Source organism: Pelophylax lessonae (genome assembly GCF_965119305.1).
Source record: "Pelophylax lessonae genome assembly, chromosome: 4".
Taxonomy (NCBI): Eukaryota; Metazoa; Chordata; class Amphibia; order Anura; family Ranidae; genus Pelophylax; species Pelophylax lessonae.
Window position 1 is genome coordinate 10,637,491 of NC_138771.1, and position 24,182 is coordinate 10,661,672.

The following is a 24,182-nucleotide window of genomic DNA, read 5'->3' on the forward strand; positions in this document are numbered from 1 at the left end:
GATTTCCCTTACCGGCAACGGTGGCGGCAGCACCAGACAAACCTTGGCTGCGGTGCCGACATCGCTGGACTCCAGGACAGGTAAGTGTCCTAATATTAAAAGTCAGCAGCTACAGTATGAGTACAGTGTGTGTAGCTGCTCATTTTTAATTTTTGGAGGGGGGAGCGGAACTCCGCTTTAAAATCTGGCCTGTTAGTGGGTCCTGAGGACAGGGGTTGAGAACCACTGTTGTAGACAATCCAGGCAGATGCTAAATCAAATGTAATCTCTCCAACAAATGTTTTTTTCCTAAAAGGGACAAAGCCAAGTACAAGAGACGTACCTGTAAGTCCAACCTTTTTGCGGCACATGTTGCAGCGGTTCTTTTTTAGCTTGGCCTTTACAGGAGAACTTGCTTGCTCTTCAGAAGAATTTTGTGCGCTGTCTGATGGAGAAGCTACAAGAAAATAAACTGACATGATGTAAAAATGCCTTCCACCGTGATACGCCTTCCCTATAACAAGGGATTGAACCCCATCGAAGCAAAAACAATCACTTACCATCAGCACTGTCTAACGTCTGTCCTGTTTCATTATGCTTTCTCTTGCCCCTTCTTGAGCCTTCTTGCAACACACTGCGCTGATTTCCCCCCTTTTCTACGCTTGAAAAACTGAAACCTGAGAGTCTGCCAGAGCAATCTGGAACATCCAACAGCAACACCTTCCATAGCTAGTTTATGAGTAAAGCCCCCCATTTTCTAGCAGTCACTACATTCCAATTACACAATGCTATGTATGTACACCCCCCCTTTCCAAGCACCATTATCAATAAATATATTGTTACATGCGAACAATCACTCAATGGGGCTTGAATTACAAAAACTGGAGAGGGCAAAATCTGGTGCAGCTCTGCATGGTAGCCAATCAGCTTCTAACCTCAGCTTGTCCAATGAAGGCTGGGCTCACACAAGTGCAAATTGGATGCGAGTTTCCCCCCATCCAATTCACATGACAGGAGAGAGCGCCGGTTAACACATCTTCATGGCGGCTGCGGAGCGGATTGCACACCGGTCCTCTGCGTCTTAATCTCCATTCACACCTGAGCGCATCGTTTTCAGGCGATTTTTGGGGCTTTTTTCAGGCATATTTTGCAGGTGTTTGGAGGCAGGCATTGACATCTAACGAAAACGCTTGTAATCTGCCAAAAAAAGAAGCTGATGTACTTAAAGAGGAAGTAAACCCTCCTCAGGAAGTTGTACCTATAGGTAAGCCTATGATAAGGCTTACCTATAGGTACTGTAAATATCTCCTAAACTTGCACCGTTTAGGAGATATTTACCTTTAATGCAGCCAGTGACGTCACTGGCGCATGCGCTCTGAAGGAACAGCAGATCGTGCCGCTCCTTCAGAGCCCCGTGCCGTGACCGTCGGCTCCCGCGCGCGTGCGCGGGAGTGACGTCACCGCGGCTCCAGCCAATCAGATGGCCGGATGCCGCGATCCCGGAAGACGGACGAATATACATGTCGCCCATCATACAGGTAAGCGGGCAGCACGGCGGGGGCTCGTTCTAAGGTAAGTATTTCATAATGAGCTAGTATGCGATGCATACTAGCTCATTATGGGTTTCTCTTTCAGGATGTAAAGAAGAGAAAAAACATTTTTCTCGGTGTACAACCTCTTTAAAGCGGAGTTCCAGCCATTTCACTCACCTGTCCAACGGTCCAGCGATGTGGCCGCCCGAAGCCTCGATCCTCTCCCCTCTGCATCACTGCTGTGGGCACCCAGCTGTGACAGTTTGCGGCTTCACAGCCGGGTACCCACTGCGCATGCGCGAGTCGCGCTGCGCGTCTTGATTGGCCTGGCAATCTTCTGGGACCTCTGACATGTCCCAGAAGATTGCAGGGAGGGAGGGGGGAGAGGAGAACTTCCGCTCAGGGCTCCGCGAAGAGGAGGAGCCAAGAGCCCCGGTGGGGGACCCCAGGAGGGGAGATTTGAGGGCACACTGTGCAATACCATTGCACAGAGTAGGGAAGTAGAATTTTTTTTTTTATTATTATTATTAAAAGAGTGTTTACAACCGATTTAAGGAGCTTCACATTGGCAGCTTTTATAACTGCAACTCTACACAACTGAATTGTTACTGGGTCCAGGTAATCCTGAAACGATACAGCGCTTCTATATTTTCAGGATTAGCCTGAACACATTAATATTTGTTATAAGGGATTTGTAATACAGAAGCTTATAGGATTTGGCAGGTTCTTATTATTCACGTATTTATTGTATCTGGTTTCTGCATTAATATTAGAGAACTAGACATTAAGCCCTTTAAATTAATGGGCGCTAGAACATATGTAGCATCCCTGTTGCCCTAGCAACATCGGGGACACGTGCAGAGCTGACCGAGCGGCTCCCGCGTGCCCGCGCACACCCGCCGCTTCAACATTTTCGCCCGGCCACCCGAAGTCTCTGCGCTCCAAGTCCCAACGGCTGTCCGTGGGGCACATGCGCAGTAGCGCAATCCCACGGACACAGGGACTGGACGCAGAGACACTTTATATAGTAAGATGATACGAACGTGATCATTTATTGGCAGACATTGAGAAGTTGTACACCAGGAGTGCAGAGTGGGCGGTAACATTTATTACTAACCAACTGTTGTTGCCATTACTGTCCCAGGGTCCCCACGTTAGTTGCAGAGATGCGGGAAAGTTCAGGAATGACCATTAAAACTGAACGTATTGTGGAAGATTTTTTGTGACAAATGCAACAGCGCTTTATCCAGGTTTTGTTTTTTAACCCTTTCGTTACTCAGATTTTTTGGAAATGACCGATGCAGTTTGCTGCATATTGAGAGGTAACCACTGGAAGAAAAAAGACAGAGAGAGGGATGAGAGAATCCCACAGCTAGCTGGGGTCTCTTCAGTCTCTCACATAGAAATGAGGCTAGGAGTGGATATTGATCCTGATGAAAATGAATACACCGATGATATATAAAAAAAATATAGCATTTATTTGTATAGGCATAAAAATCTTATATAAATATCAAAAAAAGTATAAATTCATATAGCAAATAATGCATGTACATCAGGGCTTTACAAATTTGCCTGAAATCTAGGAGCCAGCTAAAAAAGTTAGGAGCCAGTTTTTTTTTTTGTTTTTTTTTTTAAACTAACAACCAAGCTTTATTTAATAAAACGGATACTAAATTTACACATAAATAGGACTAGAACCCCACTCTCCTCTATAGCGCAATTGGATGGAAACAGACTGTCGGTCTCTTTCCATCCGATGCCATCTGATCCGATCCACGGGATGGATAGAAAATAGAACCACCATCCGTCTGTTTTTGGCGGGCAGGGTCAGATGGCGGCAGATTACTGCTCCATAGAGGAGACTGAACGGTCTGATCAGGTCTGCCTGAAAAACTGACAGGCGGACCTGATCAGACAGCCCGTGTGAAAGGGGCCTTCGGCTGTGGCACGGCGATGAGGAAAAAAAAGAATTGAAAAAAAAAGAAAAAAAAAAAAAAAAAAAAAGAACAAACATTTTTTTATTTTTTTTTTAATAATTAAAAAAAAAAAAGAAAAAATTATTATTTATTTTTTTTACATTTAAAAAATAAATTAATAATAATAACCACACTCCCTGTCCACTTACCTTTAAGCAAAAGGTAACTGGACAGAGAGATGAAGCCTTAAAAAAAATCCCTCTCTTCTCCTCTTTGGCATTGAGAACATGCATTACTCCCGGCCACCACAAGAGGGCGTCAGTTCCCATAGCTTCTCATCTCACAGAAGAAGGCCGAAAAGCCGGGGACTAAATTTTTGGACGCCGCGGAAGTCCGTGAACTCGAAGAGGAGGTGGGGGGTGCAAAAGGGACAGGACACATCCTGCAGGGCACCCCAGGCGCCAGGTCGCTAATTCTAGTCGCAAATGCGACCTGGCGCCCGGGATTTGTCGAGGCCTGATGTACATAACACAATACAGGTAAACCACTGGATCCCAGCCAGCCTCTGAGAACAAAGGCAATTGTTGAGAGATAGCTAATAGGTCATGATAAAATCATGATACTAATACAAAAATTATATGGGATGCATCAGTGGAAAATCTGGAATCGCGACGCGTTTCGCTCATGTCGCTTCCTCAGACGATTCCTTTTACCCCTGAAAGAACAACAATGTATCAACTTCACTGTAATAAATTCAAAATGGTTTGTATTCTTAGTTGTAATAAATCAACAACAGTGCTAAAAACAGAAAACGTCTTAACAATCAAATTAACTCAATATCAGAATTCCAAAGTATAAAGCAGAGATTGAGGTGTATATTTCATTAACCCTTATTCATATCTCAAGAGGGAAAAAAAAAAATAGACAAATACACAAATGTCTATTTGTGTTTTTTTTTTTCCCTCTCTTGAGATATGAATAAGGGTTAATGAAATATACACCTCAATCTCTGCTTTATACTTTGGAATTCTGATATTGAGTCAATTTGATTGTTAAGACGTTTTCTGTTTTTAGCACTGTTGTTGATTTATTACAACTAAGAATACAAACCCTTTTGAATTTATTACAGTGAAGTTGATATACATTGTTGTTCTTTCAGGGGTAAAAGGAATCGTCTGAGGAAGCGACATGAGCGAAACGCGTCGCGATTCCAGATTTTCCACTGATGCATCCCATATAATTTTGTATTTGTATCATGATTTTATCATGACCTATTAGCTATCTCTCAACAATTGCCTTTGTTCTCAGAGGCTGGCTGGGATCCAGTGGTTTACCTGTATTGTGTTATGTACATGCATTATTTGCTATATGAATTTATACTTTTTTTTATATTTATATAAGATTTTTATGCCTATACAAATAAATGCTATATTTTTTTTTTATATATCATCGGTGTATTCATTTTCATCAGGATCAATATCCACTCCTAGCCTCATTTCTATGTGAGAGACTGAAGAGACCCCAGCTAGCTGTGGGATTCTCTCATCCCTCTCTCGTTGTAGGGATGTGGCAGGAGTGGTACCCTCAGTATATCTCACTCCTTTTCTCTATATTGAACCACTGGAAGAAAAGAGGGCACAAAGGGGATGATTTAAAACTGGAGAGAGCACAAAATATGTGAGGGTTTACAACTACTTTAACCACTTAAGCCCTGGAGGATTTTCCTGCTCAAAGACCAGGGCCTATTTTGTGATTCGGCACTGCGTGACTTTAAACGGACAATTGCGCGGTCGTACGACGCTGTACCCAAATGAAATCGATGTCCTTTTTTTCCCCACAAACAGAGCTTTCTTTTGGTGGTATTTGATCACCTGTGCAAATTTTACTTTTTGCGCTATAAACAAAAAAAGAGCGACAATTTTGAAAAAATAACAATATTTTTCAAAATTTTTTTTATATGAAATTCCCAAAAAAATAAAAAAAAAATAAAAATTTAACATTTTAGGCCAATTTGTTTTCTGATACATATTTTTGGTAAAAAAAAAAAATTGCAATGCACGTATTTTGATTGGTTTGTGCAAAAGTTATTGCATTTACTAAGGGAAAGATTTATGTAATTTTTACGTTTTTTTTTTTTTTTAACTAGTAATGGCGGCGATATGCGATTTATTTTTGCGGGACTGCAACATTGCAGCGGACAGATCGGACCCCTTTTGGGGGGGGACCAGTGACATTACTACAGTAATCAGGGCTATAAATATGCACTGTTACTGTACTAATGACACTGGCAGGGAAGGGGTTAGCTTTATTAGAGATCAAGGGGTTAAGTGTGTCCCTAGGGGCGTGATTCTAACTGTAGAGGGGTGTGGCTTTTGATGTAACCACAGAGACATACGATCCTACATGGCAGCATCGTATGATCTCTGCAGTTACACCAGGGAGAATGACAGATGGCTTTGTTTACATCAGCCGCCTGCCTTTCTCCCTCTCCAGCGGGAGATCGCGAGAGACCGGCGGACATCAGAGCTGTCGGCCACTCGCGCGGGGACCTCAGTGAATGAGCGGGGGGGGGGGGGGGGGGGCGGGAGCACGCCCCCTACAGGCTCCTGGGCGAGCGACGTAGTACTACGTCACTTTGCCCAGGAGGGGCTGACCGCCGCAGTAAATGTACTTGCGGCGGTCGGCAAGTGGTTAAGTTTTGGCCCAAAAAAAAACTGCAAGCTGATTGGCTCCCATGCACAGCTGCACCAGATTTTGTACTCTCTGGTCTTAGTATATAAAGCCCAAGGTGTCCAAATGGAAACTTAGAGCGCCGTACGTAAGCAAGCCAATTTGTCTTATATAGCCAACCTTCACCCACAATACAAAGTTCACAGGGAATTAGTAAAGCCTCGTTCACACGGGGCGTAATACATCATATGGCCATGTGAGGGCCTGTGTTCAACCACAGGTGCTCTGTGCATTCCTGTGCAGTCGGTTCCATTCAGGTCAATTGGGATGCAGACAGAGCTGCTGCTCCCTATCAGACATCAGTGTGGGTGCCCCCAACACATGGCCGCTGCTGCATCCCCACTGATATGAATGAGACAGGCGGCACAGGGATGCACAACACCTGTGTGGTTAAACAGAACCCTTGCATGGGCATGGACGGTACTACAACCATGTAAATGAGGCCTAATAGCGTTCTATTATTTGATGAAGCACTGTGCAAACAAATGATCATCTAAGACAGGGATCTCCAAACTAAGGCCCTCCAGCTGTTGCTGAACTACACGTCCCATGAGGCATTGTAAAATTCTGACGTTTACAGACATGACTAGGCATGATGGGACTTGTAGTTCCTGAACAACTGGAGGGCCATAGTTTGAAGACCTCTGATCTAGGCGAAAGCTGAAAAACCCGACTGTACACAATTCAATGTAAGGACACATATATCCCGATCATACATGTCACCATAATGTAAGGACACATATATCCCGATCATACATGTCACCACAATGTAAGGACACATATATCCCGATCATACATGTCACCACAATGTAAGGACACACATATCCCAATCATACATGTCACCACAATGTAAGGACACATATACCCCGATCATACATGTCACCACAATGTAAGGACACATATCCCCATCATACATGTCACCACAATGTAAGGACACATATATCCCTATCATACATGTCACCACAATGTAAGGACACATATATCCCTATCATACATGTCACCACAATGTAAGGACACACATACCCCGATCATACATGTCACCACAATGTAAGGACACATATATCCCCATCATACATGTCACCACAATGTAAGGACACATATATCCCCATCATACATGTCACCACAATGTAAGGACACACATATCCCCATCATACATGTCACCACAATGTAAGGACACACATATCCCTATCATACATGTCACCACAATGTAAGGACACACATATCCCAATCATACATGTCACCACAATGTAAGGACACATATATCCCGATCATACATGTCACCACAATGTAAGGACACACATATCCCAATCATACATGTCACCACAATGTAAGGACACATATACCCCGATCATACATGTCACCACAATGTAAGGACACATATCCCCATCATACATGTCACCACAATGTAAGGACACATATATCCCTATCATACATGTCACCACAATGTAAGGACACATATATCCCTATCATACATGTCACCACAATGTAAGGACACACATACCCCGATCATACATGTCACCACAATGTAAGGACACATATATCCCCATCATACATGTCACCACAATGTAAGGACACATATATCCCCATCATACATGTCACCACAATGTAAGGACACACATATCCCCATCATACATGTCACCACAATGTAAGGACACACATATCCCTATCATACATGTCACCACAATGTAAGGACACATATATCCCGATCATACATGTCACCACAATGTAAGGACACACATACCCCGATCATACATGTCACCACAATGTAAGGACACACATACCCCGATCATACATGTCACCACAATGTAAGGACACACATATCCCCATCATACATGTCACCACAATGTAAGGACACACATATCCCTATCATACATGTCACCACAATGTAAGGACACACATACCCCGATCATACATGTCACCACAATGTAAGGACACACATACCCCGATCATACATGTCACCACAATGTAAGGACACACATATCCCCATCATACATGTCACCACAATGTAAGGACACATATATCCCCATCATACATGTCACCACAATGTAAGGACACATATATCCCCATCATACATGTCACCACAATGTAAGGACACACATATCCCTATCATACATGTCACCACAATGTAAGGACACCCATACCCGATCATACATGTCACCAAAAAGTAAGGACACAGCTATCCCTATCATACATGTCACCACAATGTAAGGACACATATATCCCCATCATACATGTCACCACAATGTAAGGACAAATATCCCCATCATACATGTCACCACAATGTAAGGACACATATATCCCGATCATACATGTCACCACAATGTAAGGACACATATATCCCCATCATACATGTCACCACAATGTAAGGACACACATATCCCTATCATACATGTCACCACAATGTAAGGACACCCATACCCGATCATACATGTCACCAAAAAGTAAGGACACAGCTATCCCTATCATACATGTCACCACAATGTAAGGACACATATCCCCATCATACATGTCACCACAATGTAAGGACACATATCCCCATCATACATGTCACCACAATGTAAGGACACATATATCCCGATCATACATGTCACCACAATGTAAGGACACAGATATCCCTATCATACATGTCACCACAATGTAAAGACACATATCCCGATCATACATGTCACCACAATGTAAGGACACACATATCCCCATCATACATGTCACCACAATGTAAGGACACACATATCCCTATCATACATGTCACCACAATGTAAGGACACCCATACCCGATCATACATGTCACCAAAAAGTAAGGACACAGCTATCCCTATCATACATGTCACCACAATGTAAGGACACATATATCCCCATCATACATGTCACCACAATGTAAGGACACATATCCCCATCATACATGTCACCACAATGTAAGGACACATATATCCCCATCATACATGTCACCACAATGTAAGGACACAGATATCCCTATCATACATGTCACCACAATGTAAGGACACACATATCCCAATCATATATGTCACCACAGTGTAAGGACACACATATCCCGATCATACATGTCACCACAATGTAAGGACACACATATCCCCATTATACATGTCACCACAATGTAAGGACACACATATCCCCATTATACATGTCACCACAATGGACAACACTGACACACAACATCAAAGCGTCAGCTCTCACCTGGCATCTCGTTTGTTTCGGAAGTTCTGTTCTCTGTGGGTTCAGCTTGTGAGGAGGACACAGATTCTGGAAGTGGCAAGGAACTGACCAACACAAAAAAGAAAAATCACAGAACTGCCATTGGCCATGAAAACCAGAAGCTCATATATGTGATATGCTAATGAGGCTGCTGATCAAAAACTGGAAGAAGTTGGGAGGACCGGTACTTCAGGAGACGTTATCTACTCGGGACGAAGGAAACTTACCTTGCTTGTGGCAACACGGACTCTTCTGGTTCAGATACCGGAGGTGTGACAGTCAGCTGCGAGGAGGGAACCTCCACCCCACTCCCCATAGACACCACTACAAGCAAAACAAAGAACATGGGAATCAACGGGGGTACAAACTTATTCAAGAAAAGCAAAACCTCCACAATGGCAAATTTCTTCAGGATTCCCAGGATATCATAAATGCTTTACAATCCACAACCAACATGAAAGGTTCTCCTCCCTCCACCTGTCTTACTATTTTCTAGCGGCACATTCCTGACTGAAACATTCCTTCCATCGAGGATTCATCAACAGCTATGGAAGTAGCAGTGTTATGCTGGCCATACACGGTGCAAATCTCCTGCAACCACGGGTTCCCCCAACAACAGTCACAGCTGACAGGGAAATCCCTCCAACCAAAACATCAGAATTCTCACAGCTAATCGCAAGTAAATCCGGCAGGCTGGTTGTACCCAAGTTGATCGATTAACTTGCTACATTCAGCCTGCCCATTAACCACTTTCCGACCGGAAGGATTTGCCCCCTTCGTGACCAGGCCCCATTTTGCGTTACTTTAATGGACAATTGTGCGGTCGTGCAACGCTGTACCCAAATACAATTGACGTCCTTTTATTTCCCACAAACAGAGCTTTCTTTTGGTGGTATTTGATCACCTGTGCGATTTTTACTTTTGCGATATAAATAAAAAAAAAAAAAAAATAATATTTTTCACATTCTGCTATATGACATTCTCAAAAAAAAAAAAAGAAAAATTGAGGAGAGGGAGGAGCCATCTCTCTAAGGTGCTGTCCTGAAAGACGTTTAAGGGAAAATCAAAATGTAACATTTAAGGCCAATTTGTATTCTGCTACATTTTTTATTTTTTTAACCAAAAAAATATCGCAATAAGCGTATTTTGATTGGTTTGCGCAAAAGTTATCACGTCTACAAACTAGGGGAAAGATTTGTCGTTTTTTAATGTTTTAGTTTTTTTTTTACTAGTAATGGCGGTGATGTGCAATTTAGCAGGACTGCGACATTGCGGCGGACAGATCTGACCCCTAACTGAGATTTTTGACACTTTTGGGGGTACCAGTGACATTACTACAGCAATCAGTGCTATACATATGCACCATTCCTGTAATAATGACACTGGCAGGGAAGGGGTTAACAGTATAGGTGATCAGCCTAGTGGTGGGCGGCACAGTGGTGTAGTGGTTAGCGCTTTCACCTAGCAGCAAGAGGGTCGCTGGTTCGAATCCCAACCACGACACTACCTGCCTGGAGTTTGCATGTTCTCCCTGTGAGCCTAGGGGAGTGATTCTAACTGTATGAGGGTTGGACTTGTGAAATGACCATAGAGACCTGTGCTCATATATAGAAGGATCACAGGGGCTCTGATCATTTCAGGGAGAAGGACGGTCGGCTGTCACATGCATCAGATTCCCCGCTCGTCGTGCGCTCGAGCCGCCTGCCGGTCGCTATAGCCAGCAGCAATGATCCTTCTATACTGCCAGTGGGGAAGGCTCCTCCAACCGCGGGCAGAACATAATAGTGCTGTGTTGATAGGGAAATCCCTTTTCCCTATCAACACAGACAGACAATGTATGACCGTTTACAGGACAAATTTTTTTTTTTTTTATAAAAGTTACTACATTAGTTAGGAAATTGCTATTATCCATTTCTTACTTTAAAGCGATACTTTGTGCTGGTTCACACTAGTGCGGCTGCGGAGATCGCATGTAATTCAGAGCGCTCTGCTCCTTCATTACATGCGATCTCATGTGCGGATGCGAGTTCAGCCATACACTTTGTATGGCTGAATTCGCACTGCAGCACCAAAGACGCACAGGTGGCATTGTTTGAGCGGCATCAAAATCGGATTGCATAGTGGTTCACACTTGTGCGATCCGATTCTGTGCGTACTTGCAGATCGCACTACGATATGCAATCAAACTGGGGGTGTCGTTAACTTTTAATTGACACCCCCTGCGTATCGCATATGGCAGTGTGAACTGCCAGATGTGCGGATGCGATGCGGGAACAGGCTGCGTATTCGCAGCCTTCCCGCATCGCACAAGTGTGAACCGAGCCTAAAGTCTCTTTATTTGGGGGTTAAAAACAACAAACATGTTATTCTTACCAGTTCTGTGCAGTTGGTTTTGCACAGAGCAGCCCCGATCCTCCTCTTAGGTTTCTCTTCAGTGAAACTTTTTGTAGCTGCTGACTATTTGTTTAAAAAAAAAAGACTGGAACTCCGCTTAAAAAAAAAAAAAAAAAAAAAAAAAAGACCCCCACACACCCCACTTCCTCTCCTACCCCATTCTGTCCCCAAATACTTACAAGAATCTTGTCACCTCCTCAGCGCTCTCTTGGTTTCAGGTTTCTCCCTTTCACAGGAGAAATGGAGGGCAGCTGAATCCACTGGCATCCGGTGAGGACGGAGCGGGGTGTGTGGCTTACTGGTTCTGTATTATGGATACACACAGCCTGGCTCAGGAGTGTGCCAGCCACCCCTCCCCCCCCCCCCCCCACAACTTGGTGTTCCGATGAGCGCTGGATGGGCAGAGCACAGAGCGGTGACTGACAGTCACCGCTCTGTGCTCAGATCAGACTGAGAACTGAGTGATCAGATTGTTAAAAAGAGAAGTATGGGCTTGATCGCTCAGTCCTTAGTGTAGGAGCGGCGGGGGACAAATGCTGCATCCACCTAGGTGAGTATGTAGGTTTGTTATTCTGAAATCCCACACTTCTCTTAACTACTTTAACACAAGCCACTGTGCTGCTACTGCGGCACAGTGGCTCGTTATCGTCTAGCGACGTAGACCTCCTCCCCTGTAGGCGGCACTCGCGCGCCGCTGGAGGCGCGCTCCCGCTGTTTTCATTCACAGCGGGAGTCGGGCCAGGGGAGGAGCAGCGGCAATCGCCGCTGCTCTGCCCCGATCGTCGGGGAATCTAGTTTGGAGATCCGCCCGCTTGTGTAAACAGAGCGGGGGGATCTCCCAAGTGACAGGGAGTGACAGATCGGAGTGTTCAGCATAGCTGGACATGCGATCTGTCCCTGTGTCACTCAGTCACCTCCCCCCCCACATGTCAGTAAGCACCAGGCATACATTAACCCCTCCCTCTCCAATAAAATTAACCCCTTCCCTGCCAGTGTAATTTTACAGTAACAGTGCATATTTATAGCACTGATTACTGCAGTAATGTCACTGGTACCCCCAAAAGTGTCAAAAATGTCAGTCCAGGGACCGATCTGTCCGCCGCAATGTGGCAGTCCAGCAAAAAAAAAAAAAAAAAAAAAAAAAAGTCGCAGATCGCCGCCATTACTCGTTAAAAAAAAAAAAAAAAAAAAAACACCAAAAATGACAGAAATCTTTCCCTTAGTTAGTAAACGCAATAACTTTTGCGCAAACCAATCAAAATACGCTTATTGTGATTTTTTTTTACCAAACATATGTAGCAGAAAACAAATTGGCCAAAACTTTAAAAAAAAAAATTGGTTTTTACATCTTTTTTGGGGGGAATTTCATATAAAAAAAATGTGAAAAATATTGTTATTTTTTCAAAATAAACGCTCTTTTTTTGTTTATAGCACAAAAAGTAAAAATCGCACAGGTGATCAAATACCACCAAAAGAAATCTCCGTTTGTGGAAAAAAAAAAAAGGACGTAAATTTTATTTGGGTACGGCGTCGCATGACCACGCAATTGTCAGTTAAAGTCGCACAGCGCCAAATCGCAAAAAGTGGCCCAGACGTAAGACAGCAAAATGCTCTAGTGGTAAAGTGGTTAAGCTGGACCCAAGTGATAACTAGGGGTGAACCGATCCGACTTTTCTTGTCCCGATATCTGGCATTGTGTATCTTCCGATACCGATCCGGAACTACACACATACACAATATGCATGCGGCTGCAGTACAGAGCAAAGCCGCTGCTTCATGTGTACGGCTCCTCCATTCACAGGCGGAGTGCATCTGATATCACTCTGCCTGTGAGCCGGACCTATACAGGAAGTTGCGGCTCCCTTACTACTACAACACCAAGTAAGGGACAGCTGAGCCGGGACTCAGCAAAACCGGACCGGCCCGTGGATCAGCGGCTCTGCGCAAGTAAGGGACAGCTGAGCTGGGACTCAAAACCGGACCGGCCCGTGGATCGGCAGCTCCACAAAAGTAAGGGATGGCTGAGCCGGGACTCAGCAAAACCGGACCGGCGGCTCCGTGCAAGTAAGGGACGGCTGAGCCGGGACTCAGCAAAACTGGACCGGCGGCTCCGTGCAAGTAAGGGACGGCTGAGCCGGGACTCAGCAAAACTGGACCGGCCCGTGGATCTGCGGCTCTGTGCAAGTAAGGGAAGGCGGAGCCGGGACTCCGCAAAACCAGACCGGCCCGTGGATCGGTTAATTTTTCAGATCCCCGATCCAGCTATTGTGGTGGTATCGGCGCTGATATCCGATCCCATTATCGGATCGGTGCATCTCTAGTGATAACTGGCGAAAAACTCCCGATAATCCATCTTCAATTAACCTTTCGCACCTTAACAATAATTCTGAGCCTATTCTTGACAATAAAAATAATAAAAAAAGTTTAATTCTATGCTGGCATTTTTGGTTGGGATGTCCTCCCCTTTCATGCATATTTCTGGCATCTCATACAGGGAATGTTACTCATTGATTTCTGTTCTGATGACTCACTTCCCTTTTGTATAGGTCTACTAGATACTATTGTTATTTGTACTATGTTTTATTTTTTGTTATACTTGTACTGTTAAAATTAAGGGCTATTTGTCCCTTGTTTGTACATTATTCTTTCTCAAAAACAATTAAGAAAAAAAAAAGTTAATAAAAAACTACTTCTCCTTTGCAACGGATTTTCCTTGATCGAAATCCCTAATTCACGAAAAGGACCCTGACCAATGCCCAGGTCTGTGCCAAGCCCCATCATCTCTACAGCCAACCACTGAGCAGAACCCCGCCAGAGCCACATAGGCAATGAATGGTCTTTTGTATGCTGCGCTGAGTATATAAAGTGATCAATCATAAATCATTAATAGATTGTGATCAAGCGGACATAAAATCAAAACTGCCAATACAAAATGATCAAATAATCAATGTGTGATCAAAAATGAATGCATAAAAAAAAAAAATTAGATAAGTGCAAAAATGACAGTCTCTGAAAATGATCCAATGATCAAAAATTGAATTATGATCCAATAATTAAATAAGTGGTTCAAGAAAAATGGGGGGAGGGGGAAGGGGAAAAAATATAATGTGTGAAATGAAATATAAGAGGGGAATAAATTGGGTATGGAAATAAAAAAAGGAAAAAACATTAATGCAACCTCAAAAAGGTGTCCTTTTCATAAGCACCTCATTTAAAGTACCAATATTTTTCTACTATATAATTAAAAAAGTGATCAAAAATCAGTGCACAATAAATAATTTGATGAATAAGTGCAAAGATAAAAGTCTCTAAGTCCAAAAGACCCAAGAACTGTGATTGGAAGGGAAATCCCAATCTGTGTTCACCGCAGGTACTAAATCCTCCAGCGATTATAAATACTGCAGCTTACCAGATGTTGGTAAATTTGTGCCTGTCAGTCCCGACAGGGAACACTCAGTAACTTCACAGGGACAAAAAAAGGGGGTGGCCAGATATCCTATTGGAGTCGCCCAGGGACTAACTCTATTGTGCTGAACAGTCACCGTTATAGCGCCACCGTCATATAGGTACCTTTGCTAACATCAGATCACAGCGTGCTGACTTGGTTTTTATTGCGTGTATATTCTGCATTGGATGCGAGTAACCTTTATTTTATAATAATACACCTTATGGTTTTACGCTATGGAGCTTTCATTTTTTGGTATATTACGGTGGCGCTATAACGGTGACTTGTTCAGCACAATAGAGTTGGTCATATACCAAAAAATTAAAGCTCCATAGCGTAAAATCATAAGGTGTATTATTATAAAATAAAGGTTACAATCACATCCAATGCAGAGTATACACGCAATGAAAACAAGTAATCACGCCATGACCCGACGCGTTACGTCAGAGCGGACCTTAGCAAACGTACCTATATGACAGTGGCGCTATAATGGTGGCTGTTCCGCGGAATAGAGTTAGTCCCTGGGCGACTCCAATAGGATATCTTGACCACCCCCTTTTTTTGTCCCTGTGAAGTTACTGAGTGTTCCCTGTCAGGACTGACAGGCACAAATTTACCAACATCTGGTAAGCTGCAGTATTTATAATCGCTGGAGCATTTAGCAGGTGTTAAAGGTTACACTCGCATCCAATGCAGAGTATACACGCAATAAAAACAAGTCAGCACACCGTGGCTTGACGCGTTTCGTCAGAGCGGACATTATCAAAAAGGTACCTATATGACGGTGGCGCTATAACGGTGACTGTTCAGTGGAATAGAGTTGGTCCCTGGGCGACTCAAATAGGATATCTGGCCACCCCCTTTTTTGTCCGTGTGAAGTTACTGAGTCGGGACTGACAGGCACAAATTTAACAACATCTGGTAAGCTGCAGTATTTATAAATCGGTGGAGGATTCAGCACCTGCGGTGAACACAGATTGGATTTCCCTTTCTATCACAGTTCTTGGGTCTTTTGGACTTAGAGACTTTTATCTTTGCACTTATTCATCAAATTATTTATTGTGCACCGATTTTTGATCACTTAATTATTGGATCATAATTTAATTTTTGATCATTGAATCATTTTCAGAGACTATCATTTTTGCACTTTTTTTTTTTTTTTTTTTATGCATTTATTTTTGATCACACATTGATTTGATCATTTGCATTGGCAGTTGTGATTTATGTCAGCTTGATCACAAATATTAATGATTTATGATTGATCACTTATATACTCACTTAGCGCAGCTTGTTTATTTACATTGGTGATATCACACTGGAAGCTGCAGCTTTTTAATTCTTCACATTAGCGCGGTTATAGTTTTGGTTATTTATGGTCTTTTGTAACCTCCCTTATTAAAGCTGTAGCCGTATTTTTAGGTCAGATGCATTTTAGGACCCAACAGGTCATTGTAAACCAGGTTAATAAAAAAAAAAAAAAGGTGCCGTACACCGGCACATCTGGAATGTATAAATAGCTGGGGCTCCAAGGCAGATAGTCAGATGATCGGGTTTATGGTTGGGAAGAAAATTGACTAGATCAGGGTTTATTTTTTAGTCATGGCACCCTTTAACAATTATGGAAAGTCTCTAGGCGCCCCATTGTAAAATGTAAAAGCTTCTCATATAGTTTTACATAATACATCAACATCCACAAGTCCAAGTAGGACACCCAACGTTAGAGGTGATTTATTCTTCCAAAGCAAATCTACTTTTGCAAAGTGGTACTGACTAGTATTCCCAGGTTTCTCTTCACCCTCCATTTTTCTCCATCACTCAGCCAATGGTAACCCCAACACTGATGGAGAGGGGCAGGGGAGGGTAAAACAAGGATGCTATGCAGGCAACTGAAATCCTCCTTATTAAATGATTGGTCATTAGGATGCCAACAACTAGAAGGTTGGACTGGTGCACAATGAAAGCCTGCGACTTTGTGTAACTAAAAAGGCAGTCTTTTTCCCCCCCCGCTGTCTTGTATACAATTTTTGGCCAATTTTTTTTAGGAATTTTGCCAAGGCACCCCTGAAGAAACCTCAAGGCACCTTAGTTGAAAAAGGCTAGACAAGATTAAGGGCTCTTTCACACGGACGGACCGATCAGGTCCACATGTCAGTTTTTCGGGCGGACCCTCAAGTCTCCTCAATGGAGCAGCAGGTGACAGACCTGTATCCGACAGCCGCCGACACCCGATAAACAGATGGATGGGAAAGCGTTCCCCATCCTAGTGGCAGATCAGATGGCAGTCAGGTGTAATACGGACAGGTGTGGTCTGTTTACATCCGACCGCCCATAGAGGAGAGTGGGCTGTGTGTGTCCGCTCTGCATCAGGGGAGCAGACACAGACCAGTCACCCACCTGCTCAGCTCAAACAGAGGCCGCCCCGCGTGTAAGGGCCCTCAAATGTAAGTCCAGGCGAAACCCAACGCTAAAACTGCTCTCTGCCACATCCTAACCCTAATCTAACCCTGTAAAGCCAAAAAAAAAAAAAAAAAAAAAAAAAATCACTGTACTTACCTACTCTGCAGCCGACCTGGTGTGGTCTTCAGCGGTGGAAGGTCTGAGCAGGTGAGGGCTGACAACTGCTGTGAAACTAATGGGAAGTGAGTTACTATGGGGCTTCCGATGTCGGCTGCCTCGCCTGCACCCGCCACTGAAAGCTCAGTTACATAGTTATAGTTACATAGTAGATGAGGTTGAATAAAGACAATAGTCCATCCAGTTCAACCTGTGTAGGTGTGTGTGGCTGTAATCATCTCACATAGCCCTGAATGTTCTGATCCTTGAGATGTACGTCTAATAGTCTTTTGAAAGCCACCATACTTCCCGCAGAAACCACCTCTTGTGGTAGAGAATTCCACAATCTTGTAGCCCTAACAGTAAAGAACCCCCCACGTTGCCTGAGGTTAAAACGCTTCTCCTCTAATCGCATTGTATGCCCTCGAGTCCTCATGCAATCCCTTCGACTAAACAGCTTTTTTTCTATGCTGAGATCCCCATTGAGATATTTATAAATTGCTATCATGTCCCCCTCAGGCGTCTCTTCTCCAGGGAGAATAAATCAAGCGATTGCAGACGCTCTTCATAGTCAAGGTCCTCCAATCCCCTAATTAGTTTAGTTGCCCTTCTCTGGACTCTCTCCGGCTCCAACACATCCCTCCTGAGGACTGGCGACCAGAACTGGACAGAATACTCCAGATGCGGTCGGACCAGATTTTTATAAAGTGGAAGGATTATAGTCTTATCTCTGGAATACATCCCTTTCTTTATGCATGCTAATATTCTGCTGGCTTTGGCGGCTGCCGCAGTGAGGTTGTAAAAAAAAAAAAAAAAAAACAACCAGTCTATCCAGTTCAAACTATGGTCTGTGTTGGGAGGTGGTATGTGCCGCTAACCATACATTGTATACCCCCGCATGTTGTACATTGTATACCCCTGTATCTTGTGGTCTTTAAGGTGCCCATCTAATAGTTTTTTTTTTTAAACTGTCTATGATCCCTGCTGATACGACTGTTTGTGGAAGAGAATTCCACATCCTTACTGCTCTTACAGTGAAGAACCCCTTACGTATTTTAAGGTTAAACCGCCTTTCCTCTAGTTTTAGTGAGTGGCCACGTGTCTTATTGTATTCCCTTACTCTGAATAGTTTGTTCCTTATGCTAGGGTCACCAGTACAGTATTTGTACATTGATATCATATCCCCCCTCAATCATCTCTTCTCCAGAGAGAATAGGTTCAGTGCTTGTAGTCTTTCCTCATAGCTGATGTCCTCCATTCCCCTAATTATTTTTGTTGCCCTTCCCTGGACTCTCTCCAGTTCCAGCACATCCTTCCTGAGGACCGGTGCCCAGAACTGGACAGCATACTCCAGATGTGGCGGACCAGAGTCTTGTAGAGCGGGAGAATAATCTCTTTATTTCTGGAGTGAATCCCCTTTTTTATACATCCCAGTATTCTGTTGGCTTTGCTTGCGGTGGCTTGGCATTGCATGCCACTGCCAAGCTTGTTGTCTACCAGTACCCCCAGGTCCCTTTCCATCCTAGACTCACCCAGAGGTTCCCCCCCTAGTGAGTAGCTTGCTTTCTGGTTTCTGGCTCCCAAGTGCATTACTTTACATTTCTCAACATTAAACCTCATCTGCCATGTAGTTGCCCACCCCATTATTTTGTTCAGGTCCTCTTGTAAGGTTTCCACATCCTGCATAGAAGATATTGGCATGCTTAGTTTAGTATCATCCGCAAATACTGAGATTGTACTAGATATCCCCTCCTCTAGATCATTTATGAATAAATTAAACAGGATTGGTCCCAGGACAGAACCCTGGGGGACCCCACTTGTTGGACCGGCTGAAGAATAGGAAAATATAGCGATATTTGCATTACAGGGTTAGATAGATTGGGGTTAGAATGGGTCAGAGAGCAGATTTAGTATAAGTTAGGTTTTGCCAGGACTTCTACTTTAAAGCAGAACTAAATCCATCAAATTAACAGTTTCCCAAAACAGTTAAATTCAAAGTTAAAAAAAAAAAAAACGGCCACATTTGCTTTTGGCCTCAACTGAACTGATAAGCCATTGAAAATGGGTGGTGTCAAAAATAATCACATGTGCAGCACCATGCAGTTTCAGAGCAAACAGAGGCAAAGATGGCCGCCTCCGTGGCTGTAAAGATTAGAAGGGTTTAGTTCCGCTTTATGCTGGAATTGTAAAGGACCTCTGAGCACAGTGACATGGATCTACCTGGTGGACTGCTCCTTCCACCGCTGCTGTTCTGCCTCTGTAGATGTTCTTTGTAGCACACAGAACAGAGTCCGTTGGTACGGGGGTTACCATAAAATCCGCACCCATTGGAACAAAGTAGCGGTGCCTGGTTGTGATTCGTCTCCTGCGCCATTTTTGTTCATCCACCATGCACCTAAAAAGATATAAAGGCTTCTGTAAGTTTACATACACAATTTTGAGACAGATCAGACAGTATTAGTTGCAGAAATCACCGCGTATACATTTTAGAAATCCGAATAAGATTTGTACATCTCAAAAAAAAAAAAAAAAAGCAATCACTACACTACAAGTTTAACAATCTTAAGTGGTTCTAAAGCCAGAAAGGTTCAATACCGGGAGGCACTTTTACCCCACCTTCCTGCTCAGGTCAATTTTCAGCTTTCAGTGTTGCATTTTGGATGACAATTGCGCAGTCATGCAACGCTGTACCCAAAAATGAAACCTTTACGATTTTTCCCCCCCCACAAATAGAGCTTTCTTTTAGTGGTATTTGATCACCTCTGGGTTTTTTTGCTCCAATGACCGAAAATTTTGAAAAAAAAAAAAAAAAAAAAGGTTTCGGTTATAAAAATTTGTAAATAAGTAGGTTTTCTCCTTCACTGATTGGCACTGATGAGGCTGCACTGCCAAGGCACCAATATGCAGAGTTAATGGGCACAGGTTGGCATCCTTGATGGGTCTGCACAGATAAAATCGATGCGCTGATTATCAGTGCCGACACACACACCACTTACCACCCCCCCCCCCCCCGTCAGGAGAGCCACTGATCGGCTCTCCTTTAACAGCTCCTTGTCAGCACAAATGGAGGTAAAGCTGAGAAAAGGGAATCTTCCTGGCTACAATGTGACCAGCTGTTATTGGACACAGCTGATTACATGGTAAAGAACCTACATCATAGGCTCTTTACCGGGATAGTAGATGCAATGTGTCGCTCTGACACACTGTACCACTGATCGCTGCACTGCGGTGGGCGGCTTATCCTGCTGGAGGTCATATGATGCCCTGTTAGGATAACGGTTTCACCTTCTGGATGTCAATCCGCTATAGTCCGGGCAGGAAGTGGTTAATGCATGTCTATGTATTAACCACTTAAGGACCGGAAGATTTTACCCCCCCCTTAACCACTTGCCGACCAGTCACGTTGACTGTACTGCGGCAAAGTGGCTCGTTGCCGTCCAGCGACGTAGACCTACATTGCTGGACTCTTCCCCTTGTGGGCGGCGAGCGCGTGCCACCAGAGGCTCGCTCCCGCTGTATTCAGTCACAGCGGAAGTCGGGCCAGGGGAGGAGCGGCGGTGATCACCACTGCTCTTCCCCGATCGTGGGGGAATCAAGTGTGGAGATCCACCCGCTTGTGTAAACAAAGCGGGCGGATCTCCTAAGTGACAGACAGGGTCAGATTGCAGGGTTCAGCGTAGCTCAACCTGCGATCTGTGCCTGTGTCACAGTGTCCCCTCCCCCCACACACGTCAGTAAGCACCAGGCATACATTGACCCCTCCCTCTCCAATAAAATTAACCCCTTCCCTGCCAGTGTCATTTTTACAGTAACAGTGCATATATATAGCACTGATTACTGTAGTAATGTCACTGGTCCCCCAAAAGTGTCAAAAATGTCAGTCAAGGGTCTGATCTGTCCGACACAATGTCGCAGTCCCGCAAAAAAAAAAAAAAAAAAAAAAAAAAAAAAAAAAAAAAAAAGGGACAGTGTAAAATTAAAATGTAAAGCGCCCCATCCCTCCGTACTTGCGTGCAGAAGCGAACGCAAGTCACTCCCGTAAATGAAAGCAGTGTTCAAACCACACATGTGAGGTATTGCCACGATTGTTAGAGTGAGCGCAATATTTCTTTCACCAGAAATCCTCTGTAACTCTAAACAGGTAACCATTAAAAGGTTTTAAAGCATCGCCTATGGAGAGTGTGCAATTTTAAAGCATGACATGTTAGGTTTCTATTTACTCGACACAACATCTTTCACATTATACAAAAAAAGTTGGGCTAACTTTTTTTTTTTTTTTTTAATTCATGAAAGTGTATATTTCCCCCCCAAAAAAAAAAAAAAAAAAATGCATTTGAAGGAGCACTGCTCAAATACAGTGTGACATATTGCAACAATCACCATTGTGATCTATAGGGTCTATGCTAATATATATATTTATTAACATTTGGGTGTTCTAAGTAATTTTCTAGCAAAAAAAAAAAAAAAATGGATTTTACTTTGTAAGCAACAAGTGTCAGAAAAAGGCTTAGGCTCCAAAGGGTTAATTCTTTAAAAATACTTTGCCTGCTGCATGGGAGTTGCTCAGCAAGCGCCTTCCTACAGTGTTTGTCTGCACATAGCTGGGACCTAAATAAAGCATCGCACGGTCAGCAATCATAGGACAGAAGATCGCCAGAAAACAACAAAAACGTCTAAAGATCTCACAGCAACGTCCAGGACACGCTGCATATGTAAAGTTTATTCCGGGACATGTCACTCCATACATAAACAAGGAGTGATGTCACCATCTACATGGAAATCCCCAGCCCTCCATTCTACAGGAAGGACAGTCTATGAATGCCGGACCAACAAAGATCTGACTGTAAAAGAGACATTCCGGGAAATGGGGAGGAAAGTTTGTGTCCCAATACACCAACCTCTGATCATCATCTACAACATGAAGCATCGTACTGTGACATCATCCCATCTTCATTTCATGCATTTTCCTTAATTAACATCCAGTAACAACTAGTGGTGCACTGAAATTAAAATTCAGGATCCAACTGGTCGAAAACCGTAATACAGTAAAAAAACAAAAAAAAAAACAAAACACACACACACATAATATATATATATATATATATATATATATATATATATATATATATATATATATATATATATATACAGTGGGTACGGAAAGTATTCAGACCCCCTTAAATTTTTCACTCTTTGTTATATTGCAGCCATTTGCTAAAATCATTTAAGTTCATTCTTCTTCCTCATGAATGTACACATAGCACCCCATACTGACAGAAAAACACAGAATTGTTGACATTGTTGCAGATTTATTAAAAAAGAAAAACTGAAATATCACATGGTCCTAAGTATTCAGACCCTTTGCTGTGACACTCATATATTTAACTCAGGTGCTTTCCATTTCTTCTGATCATCCTTGAGATGGTTCTACACCTTAATTTGAGTCCAGCTGTGTTTGATTATACTGATTGGACTTGATTAGGAAAGCAACACACCTGTCTATATAAGACCTTCCAGATCACAATGCATGTCAGAGCAAATGAGAATCATGAGGTCAAAGGAACTGCCTGAAGAGCTCAGAGACAGAATTGTGGCAAGGCACAGATCTGGCCAAGGTTACAAAAAGATTTCTGCTGCACTTAAGGGTCCTAAGAGCACAGTGGCCTCCATAATCCTCAAATGGAAGACGTTTGGGACGACCAGAACCCTTCCTAGAGCTGGCCGTCCGGCCAAACTGAGCTATCGGGGGAGAAGAGCCTTGGTGAGAGAGGTAAAGAAGAACCCAAAGATCACTGTGGCTGAGCTCCAGAGATGCAGTCAGGAGATGGGAGAAAGTTGTAGAAAGTCAACCATCACTGCAGCCCTCCACCAGTCGGGGCTTTATGGCAGAGTGGCCCGACGGAAGCCTCTCCTCAGTGTAAGACACATGAAAGCCCGCATGGAGTTTGCTAAAAAACACCTGAAGGACTCCAAGATGGTGAGAAATAAGATTCTCTGGTCTGATGAGACCAAAATAGAACTTTTTGACCTTAATTCTAAGCGGTATGTGTGGAGAAAACCAGGCACTGCTCATCACCTGTCCAATACAGTCCCAACAGTTAAGCATGGTGGTGGCAGCATCATGCTGTGGGGGTGTTTTCAGCTGCAGGGACAGGACGACTGGTTGCAATCGAGGGAAAGATGAATGCGGCCAAGTACAGGGATATCCTGGACAAAAACCTTCTCCAGAGTGCTCTGGACCTCCGGACTGGGCCGAAGGTTTACCTTCCAACAAGACAATGACCCTAAGCACACAGCTAAAATAAAGAAGGAGTGGCTTCACAACAACTCCGTGACTGTTCTTGAATGGCCCAGCCAGAGCCCTGACTTAAACCCAATTGAGCATCTCTGGAGAGACCTAAAAATGGCTGTCCACCAACGTTT

At 43.5% G+C, this 24,182-nt stretch overlaps 1 protein-coding gene across 2 annotated transcripts in view; it reads right to left on the reverse strand.

Moving 5' to 3' along the window:
- ZFAND6 (zinc finger AN1-type containing 6) overlaps positions 1-24,182 on the reverse strand; it is a 65,143-nt gene that overhangs the window by 9,986 nt on the left and 30,975 nt on the right. The window contains exons 2-6 of one of the 2 annotated variants that reach the window (XM_082256043.1): positions 19,980-20,154; positions 9,595-9,691; positions 9,350-9,432; positions 540-677; positions 323-436 (exon numbers count right to left, since the gene is read on the reverse strand). In XM_082256043.1, the coding sequence (XP_082112169.1) occupies positions 323-436; positions 540-677; positions 9,350-9,432; positions 9,595-9,691; positions 19,980-20,133 (586 nt within the window). In that variant the 5' untranslated portion in view covers positions 20,134-20,154. The remainder of the gene's footprint in view (positions 1-322; positions 437-539; positions 678-9,349; positions 9,433-9,594; positions 9,692-19,979; positions 20,155-24,182) is intronic. The other variant, XM_082256044.1, reaches the window with a different exon arrangement.